The 21,482-nt window shown below is 44.3% G+C and overlaps 1 protein-coding gene across 50 annotated transcripts in view; it reads right to left on the reverse strand.

Annotated features, from left to right (window-relative positions):
- The window catches only part of PCBP2 (poly(rC) binding protein 2), a 29,656-nt gene that overhangs the window by 1,688 nt on the left and 6,486 nt on the right, over positions 1–21,482 (reverse strand). For 3 of the 50 annotated variants that reach the window (XM_055249209.2, XM_063621512.1, XM_063621511.1), the window contains exons 6-13: positions 20,159–20,290; positions 18,394–18,522; positions 16,659–16,733; positions 13,232–13,273; positions 11,915–11,987; positions 11,367–11,405; positions 10,377–10,432; positions 7,121–7,290 (exon numbers count right to left, since the gene is read on the reverse strand). In XM_055249209.2, the coding sequence (XP_055105184.1) occupies positions 7,121–7,290; positions 10,377–10,432; positions 11,367–11,405; positions 11,915–11,987; positions 13,232–13,273; positions 16,659–16,733; positions 18,394–18,522; positions 20,159–20,290 (716 nt within the window). Of the gene's footprint in view, positions 1–3,468; positions 4,263–7,120; positions 7,291–10,376; positions 10,433–11,366; positions 11,406–11,914; positions 11,988–13,231; positions 13,274–14,355; positions 14,449–16,658; positions 16,746–18,393; positions 18,523–20,158; positions 20,291–21,482 lie in introns of those variants that run through there. The other 47 variants (XM_063621484.1, XM_063621485.1, XM_063621487.1 and 44 more) reach the window with 33 other exon arrangements.

The following is a 21,482-nucleotide window of genomic DNA, read 5'->3' on the forward strand; positions in this document are numbered from 1 at the left end:
TGGTGGGCTAACCAACGAGTGTACTTTCTGGAAACAGGCCCTTCTTTTAAAGAGTGTTCACAATACACAGAAGCAATGTTTCTTTATTGCTGAGCTCACTTTGGCTCCTCCCAAACTGCTGACAGAATACCAGTTTAGGAAAGAAACAGTCATCTGAGAGTAGTCTCAAGGGTTTAATGCTGAGACAACTCAAGGCCTTTAAAGCCCTGGAGTTCTATCAATGTGTAGGGTATTATAAGGTAATACCGTTTTAAAGGTAAAGAAATGTTAAAAAGAGATGTAAAAAGAGTTAACTATGGGTCAAGAATTATACTCAAACTTATTTATTTATTGAGACAGAGTCTAGCTCTGTCACGCAGGCTAGAGTGCAGTGACGTGATCTTGCCTCACTGCAACTTCCGCCTCCCTGGCTCAAGCAATTCTCCTGCCTCAGCCTCCACCTGATGATATCTGGGTTTATTGGCAGCCACCACCACTCCTGGCTAGTTTTTGTATTATTAGTAGAGACGGGGCTTCAACAGGTTGCCCAGGCAGGTCTCAAACTCCTGACCTCAGGTGATGCGCCTGCCTCGGCCTCCCAAAGTGCTGGGATTACAGGCGTGAACCACCGCGCCCGGCCTTATTGGTTTTTTTTTTTTTTTTTGAGCCTGAGTTTCACCCAGGCTGGAGTGCAATGGTGCAATCTCAACTCACTGCAACCCCCGCCTCCCGTGTTCTAGCGATTCTCCTGCCTCAGCCTCCTGAGTAGCTGCGATTACAGGCAGCTGTCACCATGCCCAGCTAATTTTTGTATTTTCAGTAGAGACAGAATTTCACCATGTTGGCCAGGCTGGTCTCAAACTTCTGACCTCGGGTGATCCACTCGACTTGGCCTCCCAAAGTGCTAGGATTAGGCATGAGCCACCACACCCAGCCTTAAAAAGTTTTTTAAAAAGTTTTCAGGACTTAAAAGTAGCAGACAAAGTAATACGTTTCAACTCTGTAGCTCACTCTACAAGCTCCTAGATCTTGTCAAGCCATATCCTCCATCTAGACATACCTGGCTACAATGCCTTTCTGTTTCAAAGAGATGGTCATTTGAGGTCCTGGAAACCAATTTAGGGCTTTCAGGAAAAAGTATTTAAGTACTCAGTATGCTTCACTGGTAGGTAGGTAGGTAGGCAGCTAAGACTTTGCTCTAATTTTGAATGGAACCAAATGTTTAAGACTTCATTTCAGTTCATGAAGTTATTTCGTAAGATTTTAAATTGATTGGCATAAAATATTTGTGATATGTGGTCATGAGAACATGACTGGTAATTCACCATCTGTATCCCTTCCACAACAATGCAAGGCCAAAAGCTGGGTAGAAAAGCAAGGGCCAAAAAACTGGAAAGTCCTTCGACTACAAACTATTTACTTTTAGTCAGAAATGGTTTCTCCACCTCAGTATTAAGGGAATATTTAGTTTTTTGTTTTTTTTTTTTGAGACAGAGTCTCGCTCTGTCACCCAGGGTGGAGTGCAGTGGCGTGGTCTCGGATCACTGCAAGCTCCACCTCCCGGGTTCACACCATTCTTCTGCCTCAGCCTCCCGAGTAGCTGGGACTACAGGCACCCGCCGCCATGCCCAGCTAACTTTTTTGTGTTTTTAGTAGAGACGGGGTTTCACTGTGTTAGCCAGGATGGTCTCGATCTCCTGACCTCGTGATCCGCCCGCCTCGGCCTCCCAAAGTCTCCCAAAGTGCTGGGATTACAGGCGTGAGCCACCGCGCCCGGCCGGGAATATTTAGTTCTTAAAAGGGGGGTAGATTTGTGCCAATTTCAAAACACAATGATCTAAGGAAAGGTAAACAATAGCCCTGAATTAAAGGGTTCAGTAAGAACTGAAGGTCTAAGAAAGGAACTGCTAGATACCATTAGATCTAGGACCTGAAAATTTAAGTTCATAAAAATTGATGGTAGCACTCTGGGCCCACCAGAGCTCTGAAAGAACTGTCCTGAATGTGTATCAAGCCCAAATGGGGATTTGCTGGGGTAGGGGAGGTGAGGCAGAGAGAAGGGGATGCTATGAAATACTGTCAGGTGCTCTAGGATAAAAGACCACATGGGGGAGCTCTAGGGTTTAAAAAAATTTAAAACTAAGGCCCTTTGGAGGTAGTGATGGTAGCTAGCCTCTTAAACATGTGGGATCCTTCCTTGGGGAATAGCCATTAGGTTAAGAGGCCTTCCAATCAAGAACTAGATAAAACCAGGTCCCCGGGGGGAGATGGTATCAGCATGATTAAGTCCTAACTACAGAAGGAGAGAGCTTACCAAGGGAGAGAGCTGGACCACATGATAAAGGAGCAACTAAATAAAACTCCTAACTGGACAGGTTTGGCCATCTAATCCTTTATGCATACTTGGGACGTGTAACACTTCTTCACAGGCCCAATCTGGGACGGAGGGGCCAAAATAACATCAGAGAATGATAATATATTGGAATAATAACAGCTTTTTGTCAGCCAATGGTGATGCTGGGAAAAGGTCATCAGGGAAAGCATCTCTACACTGAGTTCTCTAATGCCCTGGGAAGAGCATTATACTTTCAGCACTGTGGCAATGTGTACTCTGGTTGAATGGAAGGCTATCAGAGGCCTTATGCCACCATACTAAGAACATTTCTACTGTTTTATGAGAGGGCTGTGCCCATCTTAGTATAAGAAAATGAACAAGATTTCAGGGAGGTTAGTACGATTGAGTAAAGCTTAAGTTGTTAGTCCTGGCTAGTCACTCATAACCTATCAATTTAAATTATCTTAGGGCCTCTATTTTGTAATCTGTAAAATGAGGGGATCAATGTGTTACAGATTAGTTGATCCTTAAGGTTCTTTCCAAATCTAAGCATGTCACTTCCTACTCATGATAGTGTTGGTGGGGAGCAGAAAGGATACAGCAAGGAATAGAAAAATGGGTAAAGAAACTTGGTTGACAGAGTTGGTTTAGGACGAGTGGATGGCATCATGTCAAGTTGTGGATAATGTCACGGGTTGGCTGAGATATACCTAATGTCACAGAAAGAGGCATAATGGTAATTCAGAGGAATGCAGACAGAAGCTGCCTCATTTTATTAGACTTATCCCACTTTGCCCCTCCCCTTCATTCTGGGTAAAGAAGTACGTTCTTTGAATGTATGACTTGGAAGAGATCCTCATGGTAACCATTCACCAGAGGAATCCTGGGATGAACACCTTGTTAGCTGCTACTGGCAAGGTAAGGCCATCTGAGAAGTCAGATAAACTTCCTCACTAGTGAAGCTTGTTGCCAATTACGGAGGACCCTCAGGATCTAAACTGCCACAGGCTCGTGTCTCTTTGTGGGAATATTGACAAAGGACTATAAAATTCACTTGGGATTCAAAAAGCCCATGTCAGTTATACAGGCTTCCTAGCTGAATAGCCACAAGTCACAAGCCCCCAACCCTTTACCCTTCACAGCACACAGTGTACTAAGGTTCTTACTGCGCCAACTTTATTACAGCTAGAAACACAAATATGGCCAAGAAGGCCTGCTGATAGCTTAACCATTAAATAATTCTTAAAAAAAAAAAAAAAAAAAGGTTAACGAAGCAGCTTTTTTTATTCATTAACACAGAGCCTAACACATTGTTATATTGCAAGGCAGAATAAAGCTACAAAGAAAAGTAACAAACAAGAAAGAAGAGAAAACTGTGGCTCTAAATAAAGAATTCAAGTCAGACCCTGAAACAGGCACTCAGCTGAAATGGCCTAAACCTAAACAAGGGTTACCACTCCCCCACCCCCACCCAGTTATCCCCCAAAGTAGTAAAAAGGAAACGGTAACAAGCTCACAATAGTTTCATTCTCACCAATGTTAACAAAGGAAAACAAAATGAACCAAATAATACTGGAGGAGGTGCCTCAAGATATGCAATCAGTAGGGAGAGAATCTCTGTTTCTCGCCTTTCAGTTTGTTAGTTACACATGGCACTGCAGAGGTGGTGGTGGTGGTAGCTGAAGCCCCGGTACCCTTAGCAGCAGACACAACATTTAGAGCCAGGAGAGGGATGGGTTTCATGCCAAGCAGACTGGAGACACAAGGGGCGGTCGGAAGAGGGTTGGGGAGGCTGGAGGGTGCGTCGGAGGTCCCCGCTGTGGCGAGCGAGGGGGTGGTGGTGGAGGAGGAAGAAGAAGAAGGGGTGGAGGGTTGAGAGAGGTTGATGCTGAGGTGATCAGGGATCGTGACGGAGGCTGCCTGGGAGGAGGGTTTAGCGTTTTCTAAACTGTAACAGAGGAAAAAAGGAACAAAAAAAAAAGGGTGGGTGGAAGGGAAGACCACAAAAGGGAATAAGTACAGGACAAAAACTGCTTCAGTTATATCAGTAAGTGCCTCTGGTTGACAATTAGGAAGACCTAGTGTCAACTTGTGACAAGCTTTCTTTTAGCCTGTGTCCCACCCTCTAAATATGTATATTTCCATTCCACAGAGCTACTTAAAAACTGCTATGGTGAAGAAAAAGCTGACAGAGAAAAGAAATTATAGGGCACATACTTCATGTATCTGACACACTGACCCAACCCAGATGTTGAAGGAATGATTTCAGGTAGAAAGATACTCATCAATCACCCAACAAGGAAGAAATGTTTCCTCTAATCAAATGTCAATTTCCTATTCTAACAGAAAATCAATTATCCCACAATTATTGGTGAAGCTTTGAATATTTATAAAGCAGAATTTTTAAAAATCCTTCCAGCTGTGTATTAAAGTCTGCTTACATCTCCACAGCAAACAAACCAATATTAGGGTGGAAAGAGACAATAGTCCAAAGTAGGTCACTGACTAATTTCAGATTTCAAAGAATGTAGCGTTTTCAAAGAAAAATGCTGAGAACAGAAGTATAGATAAGAACTAGGGAAGCTTTTCTGGTCGGAGGTGGTATAAAAAGTTGTTTTTGACTGATCATACTTCTAATGTGGATCTTTCAGAAGTGGAAAAGAAACTCAAGTATCACCTAAAAATTCATACTTAAAAAGCAAAAATGCTGCTGCTTCTACTCCCAAAATAAGCTCCACAGAACAGTAAGGGTATGTGTCTCCCAAACGCCTGTATGTGTCTAAGCCATAACTACATATATTTGTGAAGTGTGCCTGGACAATTGAGCCCACAATGCTAAGTCTTCAAGAGCAGAAAAGCTCCTCTTAAGATTTGTGCATGCATAGTCTTTGCTTGGGTGTTAGATGAAGCTTTGAAAAGTTTTGACCCTAATCCATGGCTACGATGATACTGAATTGCTATTCAGTAACAATGATCCCGAAAAGGGCCACTCTACCAAGAGAATTCTGCTTCCTTACAATGTAGCCACTGACCTATTGCAGGCAGGGGCTAGGCAAGCAGGTCACATTTAAACAGTCACAATTTAAATTACATGAAGGGCAAACCTACCGAAAGAACAAAACAAATTCCAGCTTTCAAAAACATGATTCTTGCCACTGAAAACTGAAAAGTTCTTGCCCTCCAAAATCCTAATTGCAAATAAGAAAAACAAGCCGGGCACAGTGGCTCACGTCTGTAATCCTAGCACTTTGGGAAGCCGAGGTGGGTAGATGACAAGGTCAAAAGATCAAGACCATCCTGGCCAACATGGTGAAACCCCGTCTATACTAAAAATACAAAAATTAGCTGGACATGGTGGCGCATGCCTGCAGTCCCAGCTACTTGGGAGGCTGAGGCAGGAGAATCACTTGAACCCAGGAGGCAGAGGTTGCAGTGAGCCGAGATGGAGCCACTGCACTCCAGCCTGGTGACAGAGCAAGACTCCGTCTCAAAAAAAAAAAGAAAGAAAAACAATTCTTGTAATCCCAGCACTTCGGGAGGCGTATCACTTGAGGTCAGGAGTTGGAGACGAGCCTGACCAACATGAAACGCTATCTCTAAAAAAGAAAAAGACCTCTTTGCAAACAACCTTGGTGCACAAGTTGACTACTACCATTTCATTCTCAACATTAAGGACCTACCGTGCTTGGTGCGTGGACAAGAAAACAAATCTAGGAATGGGAAAGCTTTTCTACACAAAGAGTAGTAGCACCTCAAAATATGAAGAGTCTTAAGGCAAAAGTCAGACTGCTACTGGGGAAATGGTATGTTCTTAGCTAGCACTAAATAACCACAGCATATATACATGGTCAGTACAAGCACAATACAGACCACATACTTAGGAATTCCTTTCCCCTGTACTAGATTCAGGAACTCATGTAAAACTTTTATGACAAAGAGACCAAACACTTATAAGAAAGGTAAATGATAACTAGACAACACTCCCTATTAAAAGAGACCTAAGGGCCTCAGGGCTAACAATGCTTTGAAATATTAGTAAGCAATTAAGGGTGTAACTTCAGCCCATGAGTTGAGAAAGCAAGTAATATAAATGACCGTAAGATCCCATTTGACTGTGAACAGTGTCCTAAAATTGAGAGTAGTAACATTACCTAGCTATGGATAAGGGAAATAAAACTCTCAGGAAGTCATTAAGGGGTGAGATTGGGGGAGGGGTGAGATAGAAAACACACTTCACACTTCCGAAACATTCCAATACCTGTGGCTTCCCACGTTCCCACAAGCTCTGAATAAAACACATGTGCAGTGTGAGAAAAATGGGTGTTTCCAGAATAAATTGTAATTACTGCCTCCCAGAAACTGCCTTGCTGTCCTATTACTCCATTGTCCTTATTACGATTAAGGGTGCTTTGGACTCCAAATCAAATCAGTGAAAGAAATAGTAGTCTATATGCTATGTAGAACAAGAGAGACCCACATTTGATTTTGTGAGTGCTCTAGCCAGAGGACTCTTATTATTGAAGACATGGGCCACTCTTCCCTCTTCCCAAACCATCAAGTTAAATTCAGGGCAATCTGTGCTCCCACCCCCCCAACCCCTTGCAAACTTACTGCAGTTTACTTTTTCTGCTATACTCAAAGAAAGTAGGGCTAGGAAAAAAAAAAAAAAAAAAAAAAAAAAAAAAAAAAAACATCTTGGCCATCTTTACCCATCGCCCATGTAATCCCATATTTAATAATATACTGCGGCTCTCCCCAACACACACATTACTGTGTTGGCATAAATAAAAGGTAGGACAATCTTACCTGACATTGATTAGATATTGAGCCAGGCTAATGCTGGCAGCAGATCCAGTGATGGTAACCTGCCTATCAGTAGATCCTTCCACTGGGTTCGCAATTTTGATCTGCGCCCCAGACATCTGACGGATCTCATTGATTTTGGCGCCTTGACGCCCGATTATGCAGCCAATCAACTTAAGGGAGAAAGAAAAACAAGGCACACCAAATTAGAGTTACATGCCTAGATCCAAGAATTCCACCCCGGCCTCTAGCTCCTACAACTGTGGCCAGGCTGGAGTGCAGTGGCCTGATCTTGGCTCACTGCAACCTCAGCCTCCCGGATTTGAGCAATTCACCTGCCTCAGCAAGACTACAGGAGCGCGCCACCATGCCCAGCCAATTTTTGTATTTTTAGTAGAGACGGGGTTTCACCATATTGGCCAGCATGGTTTCAATCTTTTGACCTTGTGATCCGCCCGCCTTGGCCTCCCAAAGTGCTGGGATTACAGGTGTGAGCCACCGCACCTGGCCCTTTAAAAAAAAAAAAAAGATAGGGTCTCGCTATGTTGCTCAGGCTAGTCTCAAACTCCTTGGTTTAAGCCATCTTCGAACCTCAGCCTCTGTATCTCTGTGCTCCCTGTAACCTGGAATTACAGGTGCATACTGCCATGCCCAACTTCATCCTACACCCTTTACCCATACACTTTTGATCAAAAAACTCAACTCTTGACCCATTTTTCAGTCTGACCACCCATGGTGAGGGACAGCCAGTTCTGAGCCAACTCACTCTCAGGTCCAAGTATTAGCTCTTCATTATTTCTGTCCTCAGAGTATTAATTCCAAAGACAAAGCACAGCCAAAACAAGAATAAATTTAGATAGCTAGAAATAGATAAAGGTAGAAATACATTCTGTTTCTGGCAGCAAAAACGCTTAAAGTCATCCTGCCATGATTATCACCTTACTATACCAACAAGAATTCTGGCCAATTCCTAAGGTGTTTTTGCCTTGGGAAAAGGTGGAAAAAAAAAAAAAAACAACTGGTCAACATTTGCACTAATACTGTAAAAAATATGACCCTGGACAGCACAGATCTGATGTTCATGAACCACTACACTGTGGTGGGGGACAGCGGTTCATGCCTGTAGGCTGAGGCAGGCCAATCACTTGTGTTCAGGAGTTTCACGGAGAAACTGTCTTTACAAAAAAAATACAAAAAAAAATTAGCCAGGGATAGTGGCGTGCACCTGCGGTCCCAGCTACTCAGGAGGCTGAGATGGGAGGATCTCTTAAGCCCGGAAGTTCAAGGCTGCAGTGAGCCACGATCATGCCTCTCTGCTCCAGCCTGGGGAAGAAGGAGACCCTTTGTCAAAAAAAAAGAAAGCCACTACACTTTTTTTTTTTGAGACGGAGTCTTGCTTTGTTGCCCAGGCTGGAATGCAGTGGCACGATCTCAGCTCACTGCAACCTCCACCTCCCAGGTTCAGGCGATTCTCCTGCCTCAGCCTTCTGAGTAATGGGATTACAGGTGCGCGCCAGCACGCCTGGCTGATTTTTGCATTTTTTTTTTTTTTTTTTTTTTTTGAGACGGAGTCTTGCTCTGTCCCCCAGGCTGGAGTGCAGTGGCGAGATCTCGGCTCACTGCAAGCTCCGCCTCCCGGGGTTCATGCCATTCTCCTGCCTCAGCCTCCCGAGTAGCTGGGACTACAGGCGCCTGCCAACACGCCCGGCTAATTTTCTGTATTTTTAGTAGAGACGGGGTTTCACCATGTTAGCCAGGATGGTCTCAATCTCCTGACCTCGTGATCCGCCTGCCTCGGCCTCCCAGAGTGCTGGGATTACAGGCTTGAGCCACCACGCCCGGCCAATTTTTGCATTTTTAGTAGAGACAGGGTTTCACCAGTTGGTCAGGCTGGTCTCCTGACCTCGTGACCCACTTGCTTCAGCCTCCCAAAAGTGCTGGGATTATAGGCATGAGCCACTGCACCCGGCTGAAAACCACTACATTTTCTAAGGATAAGGCTTTAGCTTCTATAAAAAACAAAGGCAGGCTGGACGCAGTGGCTCACGCCTGTAATCCCAACGCTTTGGGAGGCTGAAGGGGGGGATCACCTAAGGTCAGAAGTTCAAGACCAGCCTGACCAACATGGAGAAACCCCCATCTCTAACAAAAAAAAAATACAAAAATCAGCCGGACGTGGTGGCACACGCCTGCAGTCCCATCTACTCGGGAGGCTGAGGCAGGAGAATCGCTTCAACCCAGGAGGCGGAGGTTGCAGTGAGCCAAGCCTGGGAAACAGAGCAAGACGCCATCTTAAAAAAAAAAAAAAAAAACAAAAAAAAACCCGCAGCAAATGTACAGGAATTTCTTTCCTTTTTTTGACATGGAGTTTCGCTCGTTGCCCAGGCTGGAGTGCAATGGCATGATCTCGGCTCACCACAATCTCCGCCTCCCAGGCGTCAAGCGATTCTCCTACCTTAGCCTCCCAAATAACTGGTGGGATTACAGAGATGCGCCACCATGCTAGGCTTTTTGCTTTTTTTGTATTTTTAGTAGAGATGGGTTCCTCCATGTTAGTCAGGCTGGTCTCGAACTTCCGAGCTCAGGTGATCTGCCCGCCTTGGCCTCCCAAAGTACTGGGATTACAGGCATGAGCCACCTCGCCCAGCCAGGAATTTCTATTTTCAACAAAAAGTTACTGCTGTCTCATCATACCTCACACAATAATTTTATCTATTTTCTCTTATCATATTTGTCATCACAATTCTGCATACTACAATCAACTTATTTTTGTGTCTAAAAATTCCCATTTTCCATTCCTGGGGTATGAAAAACAGAAACAAAAATAAAGATAAAATAATAAAATTCCCAGTTTCTTTCCCTAGGGCTTAAAAGTAGCACGACGTGTAGGCCAAGTGCGGTGGCTCACACCTGTAATCCCAGCACTTTGGGAGGCCAAGGTGGGTGGATCACCTGAGCTCGGGAGTTCGAGAACAGCCTGACCAACATGGAGAAACCCCATCTCTACTAAAAATACAAAATTAGCTGGGCATGGTGGCACATGCCTGTAATCCCAGCTGCTGGGGAGGCTGAGGCAGGACAACTGGTTGAACCCGGGAGGCGGAAGTTGCGGTGAGCCAAGATCACACCACTGCACTACAGCCTGGGCCGTAAAAAAAAAAAAAAAAAAAAAAAAAGGTGCAGGACACTGCTGAAATGACATCTATTTCTTTAAAGTCAATTTTCTTATGTTCACCCTATGCAACCTAACTACACTTACATCGTTTGGAATGGTGAGTTCATGAGAAGTAGTCTGAGCAGATGCATCCAAACCTGCTAAAAGACAGAAGAGAGCAAGCAAATTCAATGCACAGCATTCAAAACCCCACTGACTTGCACATTAAACTAACAGAAGGAAATAAACTGGAAACCCAGCATCATTGGCTGTTGGGATTCATCACTAACTTGGAAGCCTCCAAAGAGGAAAGAGTGGGGGAGAAGGGTGTAGAAATAATGCTCGAAAGGTTCTTCTGTACACTCAGAAGAGCTGATTTCATGCCATTTCCTGCAAAGCCCAGCCTATTAGGGATGGGGGATGGAAGCAAGGGCAAGGGAGTGTGGTATCCTCAAAGAGGACCAATGTCTAAACAAGTCCTTCTGTACTTCTACCCCTTTCCTGCTGTTGTGTTCCAAATTGTATCTCACCTGATGCTCACTAGCACCAGTGCCAATATTATGCCTGTTAATGGGTACCATGGACTTTTGGCACACATGCAAAGTTGCTTTAAATATACCTGTATCAGATTAACGCCCTCCACCCCCTCTCTCCTAACCTAGACTGGAAGGTCAGATAGAATGAAATGGCAGTCAGGTGAGGGGACTTCATTTCTCCAGATTTAGTCCCTGTCTTTTGTTCAATAATTTTGTTCTGGCTTTCATTTTGTTTTCCAAAGAAAAAGAAAGAAAAAAAATCCCATCAGCAAATACCCATACCCATCTTTAACAACACCTGGACTGAACCAGGCCAGCTGGCTAACACTCAAGCTTAGTCCTGATCTCAGCTATGGCTGCTGGTCTCATCATTTTTAGAAGGGGGTTGGCCAGATCCATCAAGGGACCCTCGGGGGCACCAGGCCCACCCCTTTGCTCTCTCAGCTCCTCTCTGCCATGTGCATGTTGCTGGTATGGTTCATGGGCAGTGAAACAAGACTCCCACCAGTTTATTAATATAACAGTAGAATACTACAGATTTTTTTTTTTTAATCATTACCCCAATAGCCTTTCACCTCTGGAGAGCTGGATTCAATGCCTGTTAAGATACAAGTGAAAATGAGTTTGGTGGTCTCATCCTAACCCTATCGGACAAGTTATTCCTTATACAGAAAAGCCCCAAAAACAGAAACAAAATAAAAACAAAAACGAAAACAAAAGACACTATACAATTTGGCACAAATGGATGGTCTCTACCCAAGCCTGTGAATTGCTGGTGGAGAGAAAGGGGGTGCTGATCAGATCAAGGGGGCAGCAGTCAGGATGGGCTCAAAGAAATATCAGCCTACCCTTTGCCTGACAAGCACCCCCAAACCTCACCCCCAAACCTTCCAGGGCTTTTTTTTCTTTTAGAATAACTGACCCCAAATGAAAACCACGTTAACAAACACATTACCTCCTTGGGCTTAGCCATAGTAGACAGGCAAGTTTAAACCAGCAGGATGCTGGATAACGAAGTCTGTTTTAAACAGATGTCAAGCTGAGACCTTGGGACTGGCCTCTCTCTTGCACTACACCTTACAGAAATAAACACTGAGGTATCCATACCACTGAATCCGGTGTTGCCATGCGTCATAGGAAAATGAGACTGTTGCATTGCCAACTGGTGCAGCTTGGTCAACTACAAGGAGGAAACAGGAGGTTGGCATTAGAAGATTTAACAGAGCCAGGGCTCAAGCACATTCAAATTTGAAAATGCAGGTCCTGATCCCCAAAATTGACTCTACTACTCAAACTACAACAGAGAGTAGGGATGGGGCTTGCATCACAATCCTGGGGAGTGGCAGAATATGACAGGTAAGGGTTAGAAATAGAAAGGGTGTCTGGAAGAGAATGAATGCCTTTTGGGTGTGGGAATAGAAAAGCAACAGCACTTGCCCAACAACCATCCCCTTGGGGGCTACTTAATGAAGGTAGTTTGCAGCCATTGCAACAGTTGCCGCAGGGACAAGCACAGACAGGCTAGGTAAACAAACTGTGCAGTGGTGCTAGGGAAAACACACCATGCAGGGTTTCATCAGTTTTGGGGAGAGGGAAGGAGATGGGGGGGGGCAGGGAGACTGCAAGGAGGAGAGAGGTGAAGAAACCATACTGGGTTTAGTCCCATCACCGCCACCACTGACTACTACAGCTATTTTTATTCATCTATATAAACTGTCCTGACTGTCATAAAATAATCCTCCTTCACGTCTACTTCCCTCTCTCCTGGGGCCTACCACTAACCAAGACCAAAACTCAACTTCCCAAGCCTAATGCTCAGCACCTGAAAAGGTTAGTAAGGATAGAAGAAAAGTGCAGAAAAAAATGCCCTTGAAGTCTAAATACCAGCACTTTTAAATAGGAGGTTTTAGCAGCAAGAAAGGTTTGAGTTGAATTCTGAAATGTTCAGGTTCCTATCCCTCTCTGTGTAACATAAGCCCCTTCCCCATCCCTCCAAATACTTTTCAAATTGTCATCTCAGATTGAGGAGTCCCAAGGGCAAACCCAACCTCCCATTACCCTCATGGAAGAGAGAACTGCATGCAAGGAAGCACAGTCCCAATGTCGATTTAAACTGTGCCCTGAGATAACAAATCACAGTATACCATGGAACATTTCCCTTTTAGAAACGGGGTAATCTGAAACACAGGGGGAAAGGAGAAGCTAATGTGCTGAATTAGATTTCAGGGGTTAAATATTAAAAGGCAAACAAGGCATTACCCTGATAAAAGGGCTGAAATACGGGATTGACCTTGTGAAGAAAACAACTTAATATTGCAAATGCTGAAGACCCAACTCACTTCTGGCTACTTGGGAGAAAGGAGTGAGACAATTTTGGATGGGAGAGGGAGCTTTTTCAAAACAAGAAGTGAAAACAAAACTTACATCTGGCTGTGGAATGGCATACTGTCCTTGAATGGTATAGGCCTACAAAAGGAGGAAAACAGTTCCTATTAAAAACCAATCACGGACAGCCACCCAGTGGGGGGAAAAAGACATTTCAACTAGCCAGGAAGCCAGAGTTGAACTAGAGAATGGGGGAGGCCAGAGATTGAGGCAGTAGATGGAATCTCACAAATACGGTCAGACCCAAATTGGCCTTCTTTGAACCCTAAATATGACTTTGTTCCGGGGAATCCTATAAAGGTAACCAAGTTCCCTGCAATCAAAGGCAAAATATACATAACTGTTTCTTAATGAAAATGTGGGAAGTGAGATTAGCAATGCCTCGACTGACCAAGCCCCACTCTTCCTCCCTGTATACAAGATAGTCTAGGAGGAATAATGATCTCTTCCCTCACCACCCCAACCCTTCTACCAATTGTGGTGATGTGGAAGATCTCTATCTGCACAAACCTACATGTCATGTTTTAAAACACTTCCCTTTCTCCAACTTATTTTTCTATCTGCCTAAAGACCTTAAGAACACTGGATGCTAACTGAGTCCCTAACACTAGGGAGCTGTTCACAGGTAAACAAAAACCACTGTGTTCTAATTCCTGTCTTCTCCCACCTCCCCTCCATATGCATTTGCAGCTCCCACTATGCCCTCCTCCCCCCACAACATAACCTCCCAAAAAGGGAGCTGGGTCTTCAGGGCAATGGGGTAGGGAACAGGAGGAAAGGAAAAGGGAACAGGGAGGGAGGGGAAGGAAGGAGTGGCTGGTTAACAGGATGTGAAGTTTCTCACATCACAGTGGCCAGTACCCCCAAAAGTACACCCAGGTGGGGGTGGAAGGAAGGTGAAAATGGGGTGGGAGGAGTGGGAGAGGGGAAGAGGGGTTGAACAAAAAAAAATTAAAAAAAAAAAAAAAAAAAAGTTGGTGTTACCATCTGGTGGGCTACGCGGCCTGGGTGAAATGAGGTTGGGGGGGTCAGTCCAGGTCCCCGTGGACAGGTGGTGTCCACAGCACCAAAAATCACCAGCGCCACTGGCCCCCCGTGTGTTGGCAGTCTCGGCTGAGGCGGAAGGATTGAGTGAGCCTTGGAGACTGAACATCCCCTCTCACCTCTAGAGGTGGTCCCTCCAGGTCAGGGTTGAGGCACATGGACGGGGTGGTGTGGGGAAAGCTCGCACTGTCGCTGCCTGTGCTGTACCTGTCCTGTGGATAAATAGAGGATTTCAGTCTCCAGGGCTGTCAATCCGGCACCTTGTCACCAGCATGAAATTCACACAAAAAAAGTTGTTTATTTTTTTCCTTTTTCCTTTAAAAAGGAGCTCAGACACAATTTGAAACGAGCTGTAATCAGTGAATTTAAAAAAAAAAAAGTTACCTAGTGGCAGATTTCACACTGCACAATTCGGCTATTTTCAGTAAGAATGAAGGGGTGGGACAACAGAGCTGATGCCAGCTCCTGGTCAGTGTGGGATTAAGTTGAACCACTACAGAGCCCACTTTGCCACAAAGGAACAAAGGACACAGGTCCATCTGTGGACATTGTATATTTAAAAAGGCCTGTGGGAACGATCCATGACAGGGCCACTCATAGAAGAAGCTGCAAGTTTTTAGACGGTGGTCATCAACTAAATAAAGGGGAGGGAGGGAGGGTAGGTAGGGAAGCAAAGAGGTATGAAGGGGGAGGTGTGATGGGGAGTGGAAAAAAAAGGAAGTGAAGGAAGAATTTTAAGTACAGAGGATTGCTGCCACCCAGTATGGGACTCTCTATATTTCAAAGGGGGAGTGGGAGAATCCAGAAGAGCAGGAACCTGGAGTTCCTGGGAAAGAAAAACTCCTAAGGCTAACCCCTTCTGGCTACACTGACTCTGGGCCTTTGCTTATCCTGCCCAACTCTGACTAACTAGACTGAGAGCCCTTTGACCAAACCAGTTTGTACTTTTCTAAAAGCAAGGTACTAAACTGACTCAAGGTTAACACTGTGACATAACCGACCTTCCTGTGAAATCTCTCGTAACTACACGACAAACTAAATCTCTAAAAACTTGTTCATTTTTATGCCAATTCAACACAATGTGAAAGAGATGGACTCCCAGGTTTATGCTTGCCCTCTAAATGGCTCCCAGATCAAACGCAAATAAGATGGAACTAGTTAACTAAATATGCTTGTAACAGACCAGCCCCAAGTGGGAAAAGGTGTTTTGAGCAATGCACTTGCTTAGGCAGCTACCAAAATCAGTCACTATTTCAACCTGAATCCCAACACAGTTGTCCCTAGGTGTTCCTAGGTTATCGGTGGGGAATTAGTCCTAGGATCCCCCCACAGAAACAAATATCCATGGATATTCAAGTCTTTTACATAAAATGGTATAGTACTTGCATATAACCTAAGGATATCCTCCCACATACTTTAATGATCTCTAGATTACTTATAATACCTAATACAATGTAAATACTATGTAAATACTTGTTATACTCTATTGTTTAATGACAAGACAAAGCCTGTACATGTTCAGTACAGATGCAACCACCCATTTTTTTTCCCTGAATACTTTTGATCTGAGGTAGGTTGAAGGTGGAACCCACAAAGGGCCAACTGTATTTTAAAACCTGACCTACCTACTCCTCAAATACAATCAGAGCATAGGACTACCATGGTCCTCATCAATGCTTCTGTCATAATAATCTGACTTCAGAATAGTCCATGTGCCAAAGATTAAGAGTTTAGGTTGACGAGGAAGGAGCAGAGAGAGGCCACGGTGGTGCTCTGGTGTTCTTACTCTAACACCAAAGGTCACGGCACCACAGCCCAACATGCTCACCCCTCTTCTATTCTTGCACACTGAACTCTTACCCCAGCTGATTTCAGTTATGCCATGTGGGTTCAAACCAGTGTTTGAGGTTAAGAGCCTAGGGGACAACACACTGGAGTTTGGGAGTGAAGGGGTAGGAGTAGGGGAGGTGAGGTGGAGGGAAGGGGAAGTTTGTAGGACACTCAAATTCAGGACCCCCAAATTTTGAGACCACCATCCAGAATCTCCTTCAGAGGTCCAATTCTTTGCTACCTTTTATTTAGACCTCTAAATATCACCCCACACACATAAAACATGGATGGGGTGGGGACAGAGAGAGAAGTAGAGACAGTAAGGCAATTCAACTCTTATATTCTAACCCAACCCACCTTAAGTAACCAAGTAAGTTACCTCTTCCGAGTGCCTACAAAACTTCCATTGCCTGCTAAAAATTAAAGCATTCAGCTTTCTCCAGTACAAAAAAATAAAACTAAAAGCAGGTCAAACTATGGCCAGAGAATAGGTTTCAGCAAGCATGCAGAGTGGCTTGGTGTGATGCTGGCAAAGTTGACATTTCAAATATAATCGCTGTTCATTCTAGCCCACCAATAAGAATTTTCTTACCTGACCACCTGCAAAGATGACCGGAGAGCTGGACGGCTTGGGCCGGTACGGGATGGTCACGCCCTTCGGGGGGGACTGGGAGAGAGTCAGAGGGGAAAAAAACAAAAAGAGATAAGGTTTCAAAGCTGCTTCAGCTGTGTGGCTTTAGCTCACACAGGTCAGTTAAATTAAAAACTATTTCCATCCCCTTACCTACCAAACTGTCTCTGGCTAGATCGAATCTCAAATTATCTAACTAAAAGTTATTTGCCTTTAATGCAGTAAGTCCAAGGACTACACAATTCAAACTGATTCTCATCAAGAGAGATGTCCATGTAATAACCTTCGGCACTATTTCCAAAATTTTAGATAAATTTAATGAACATGAAAAACTGTTAAACATATATTTTTGTCGATAATTTTTAGTATCTCATATTTTTTTGGCCTGAATAGGAAATAGAGTCAAAACTGGAAATAAAGTACTCAAGTGTTATGTCTAGAATAATATAGACACTATCTATAAATAGTTCAAAGGTTCAATCAAGGTTTTTCTAATCTCTACTTGAAAATTCCAGTTTCCGGGTTGGATGCATTGGCTCATGCTGGTAATACCAGTACTTTGGAAGGCGGAGGCAGGTGGATGGCTTGAGCTCAGGAGTTCAAGACCAGCCTGGGCAACATCGCAAAATCCCGTCTCTACAAAAAATAAAAAAATTAGCCAGGTGTGGTGGCACATGCCTGTAGACCAAGCTACTGGGGAGACAGGTGAGAGGATTGCTTAAGCCTGCTAGGCAGAGGTTGCAGTGAGCCGATACCACAGCACTGCACTCCAGTCTGGGTGACAGAGTGAACCCGTCACTCACACTCACATGAAAAAATTCGTTTCGGCCGGGCGCGGTGGCTCACGCTTGTAATCCCAGCACTTTGGGAGGCCGAGGCGGGCGGATCACGAGGTCAAGAGATCGAGACCACGGTGAAACCCCGTCTCTACTAAAAATACAAAAAAAAAAAAAATTAGCCGGGCGCGGTGGCGGACGCCTGTAGTCCCAGCTACTCGGAGAGGCTGAGGCAGGAGAATGGCGTGAACCCGGGCGGCAGAGCTTGCAGTGAGCCGAGATTGCGCCACTGCACTCCAGCCTGGGCGACAGAGCGAGACTCCGTCTCAGAAAAAAAAAAAAAAAAAAGAAAAAATTCGTTTCATTTCTCACCAATGAAACCAACTCCATATCACAAATCTGAAAAGGCTTAATTTTCCTGAATTTTGCTATTCTTTTAATAGAATAATAGTATATAATCAGGCCCTTGTAAGTCATTCGGAAACATCATCATACATACATTTTTCTACTCTACATAACACCTTGAATACCCTCCTACAAAGTGACAAGTTGTTAAAGAACATGTCAAATTTCCATGTAACCAAAATACAGTAATTCAAAAAGTAATTTAATTCAGCTACTCAGGAACCCAAATAAATCTCTGGCCTCCTTAGTCCATGCAGTGCATCTTCTCCCCGACTCTGCTACAACTGCTGTGAACCAAAAGATCACTGCTGCTTAGCAGTTTCTATTTTTGCTCACAGACCATAAGAAAAGTCAAAGCTAGGGGAAGGAAAATATGAACTCAGGGAACCTTTTACCCCCACCCCCACTGGAGGCCTTAACAGCTTCACTTAATTATAGTCTTACTAAATATAGATCAGTCCCTCTGTCCCCAGAATGGCCCTCCCTCCATTCTCAGCATGAGCCTGAGGGCTTACCTCCAACATGACCACGCAGATCTGTTTGACACACTCAATGATGGATTGCGGAATGCCAGCAATAGTGATGGCCCGCTCAGTTGAGTTGGGTAGCATATCCCCTGCCACCTGGACCTGAGCCCCTGTACTCTTTGGAGTAAAAAGAAATTCAAAATCAGAGAAAAACAGCTCATACTCTTCCAATTCCTCCAGCAGCAATTTCAGAGCCTAAAACTCTAGTAGATATTTATCCATTTCCAATCTTCCCTTTTTGTTCTTTGTCCCACTCTTCCCTTATTCCAGATAGGACTGTTTAGTGAATTAGAGTTAAAAATAAATTAGCCACTGAAAGACAAGAATAAGCGTGAATAACAGCCTAAATTTAACCTACTCTCAAGCAAAAGGTCCTTCTAAATAGTTGCCTTTCAACTAATGATAGTTCTCTGGGTGAAGCAAAAGCCCCACAAGTATCACCCACCTTTCATTATCTTACTGAATAAATGTTTACATCAAAGCCATTCTACGTGCCAGGTACCATGAGAAGTGCTTCCAATATAGCAATTAACAAAACTAAGATCTCTGTCGTGCCATGTACGATACACTCCCAAAAATTCAAGCAGCCATTCGAGTTTCATTCCAACACCAAATTCAGTAACATCTATATACAATTAAAATCTTCCATAATTCAATGTAACTTCCATAGCTAAACAGGAAGTAGGGGCCAGGCACAGTGGCTCACACCTGTAATCTGAGCACTTTGGGAGACCAAGGCAGTCGAATCACTGGAAGCTCAGGAGTTGGAGACCAGCCTGAGCAAAACAGTGAGACTCGTCTCTACAACAACAAAAAAATAGAAAAATCAGCCGGGCATTGTGGAGCGTGCCTATGGTCCCAGGTACTTAGGAGGCTTGAGGTGGGAGGGTCACATGAGCCCAGAAGTCGAGGCTGCAGTAAGCCATGATCATGATTATGCCCTGCACTTCAGCCTGAGAGTGAGACCCTGTCTCAAAAAAAAAAAAAAACAAATGTAGAATTGCATCTATTTCCCAATACATCTTCCTATTTTTCTCCTTGTTGTTTGTAAGTCTGGTCAAGAAAAATGACGTTGCAGGCAAGCAAGTATGCTGGTTCAAGCCTGTAATATCAACACAGAGAGACTGAGGTGGGTGGATTGCTGGAGCTCAGGAGTTCAAAACCAGCCTGGGCCATATGGCAAAACACCATTTTTACAAAAAAATACAAAAATTTGGGTGTGGTGGTGGGAGCCTGCAGTCCCGGCTCCTCAGGAGGCTGAGATGAGAGGATCGCCTGAGGCTGGGAAGGTCGATGTTTTGCTGCAGTGAGCCATGACTGCGCCACTGCACTCCAGCCTGGGGGAGACAGAGTGAGACCATGTCAAAAAAAAAAAAAAAAAACAAAAACAAAACAAAACAAAAAAAGTTAAAAATTAAAAAATAGAAAAACTGTTGCTACTATAGCAAACTCATCCCTTGAGACATGAAAAAGAACCATGTAGCCTCATGGAAAAGTTGCCAAAAAAAACACAAACTTGTTATATGTGATAGTTGAAAATTCTGATTAACTTTCTCATGTTCTGATTAAAATTTATGAATTATGCAAAATTCTATTGCATGATAGTTTTATTTTCAGTACAATCACATTGTAATCCTCTAGAACTGTTACTTTAATAAAAATCTTCATCTCATTGCTAATTTTCCTAGCCATACAAAGAGCCAATTTGGAACAAATAGTTAACATTTCTAAAAGGAGGACAAAAGTCACTAACCTCTCGTATTTCCTTGATCTTGCAACCACCTTTTCCAATGAGAGAGCCACACTGACTAGCAGGGACCACCAGCCTCAGGGTGACCGGGGGTCTACTGGCAGCTGTGCTATTGGTCATAGAGCTGCTTATGTCCTACGGAAAGAAAGAACACCAGGATAAGCAGATCCCTGCAAACCAGTAACTGCCATTAAAGAACCACTTACCCTTGATCTTATTAGGACATGTGAGGTCATAACCCACCATAGACAAAGGTTCAAATACCATGCCCCTCTCAAACTATTTTTGATGTAAAGATAAAAGCTCATGAAAAATTCCTCAAAATTAGCCATAAATATATTTTCCTTCACCCTGAAGGAATGTACTTGGTAGAGATAAAAGTGATAATCTGAGGCCGGGCGCGGTGGCTCACGCTTGTAATCCCAGCACTTTGGGAGGCCGAGGCGGGCGGATCACGAGATCAGGAGATCGAGACCACGGTGAAACCCTGTCTCTACTAAAAATACAAAAAATTAGCCAGGCGTGGTGGCAGGCGCCTGTAGTCCCAGCTACTCAGAGAGGCTGAGACAGGAGAATGGTGTGAACCCGGGAGGCGGAGCTTGCAGTGAGCTGAGATCGCGCCACTGCACTCCAGCCTGGGGGACAGAGCGAGACTCCGTATCAAAAAAAAAAAAAAAAAAGTGATAATCTGTTTTGCAGTTACACTTGGCCAGGCAATGGGGAAAAAAGGTGATGTCAAAATTAAATCAAATACTGCCAGGCACGGTAGCTCATGCTTGTAATCCCAGCACTTTGGGAAGCTGAAGCAGGTGGATCATTTCATGTCAGGGAGTTCAAGACCAGTCTGGCCAACATAGTGAGACCCCGTCTCTACTAAAAATACAAAAATTAGCCGAGAATGGTGGCTGGCACCTGTAATCCCAGCCAGCTACTCAGGATGCAGACGCAGGAGAATCGCTTGAACCCAGGAGACAAAGTTGCAGTGAGCAACATTGTGCCACTGCACTCCAGCCTAGGCAACAGAGTGAGACTATCTCAAAAAAAAAAAAAAAAAATTAAATCAATTAAGCAAAAATATAAAACAGACCGGGCACGGCAGCTCACGCCTGTAATCCCAGTACTTTCGGAGGCCGAGGCAGGTGATCACCTGAGGTCAGCAGTTCAAGACCAGCCTGGCCAACATGGTGAAACCCCGTCTCTACAAAAAACACAAAAACCAGCTGGATGTGGTGGCATGCGCCTGTAGTCCAGGCTACCCGGGAAACTGAGGCAGAATTGCTTGAATCCGGGAGGAAGAGGTTGCTGTGAGCTGAGATTGCACCACTGC

Source organism: Symphalangus syndactylus, chromosome 17 (genome assembly GCF_028878055.3).
Source record: "Symphalangus syndactylus isolate Jambi chromosome 17, NHGRI_mSymSyn1-v2.1_pri, whole genome shotgun sequence".
Classification (NCBI taxonomy): Eukaryota; Metazoa; Chordata; class Mammalia; order Primates; family Hylobatidae; genus Symphalangus; species Symphalangus syndactylus.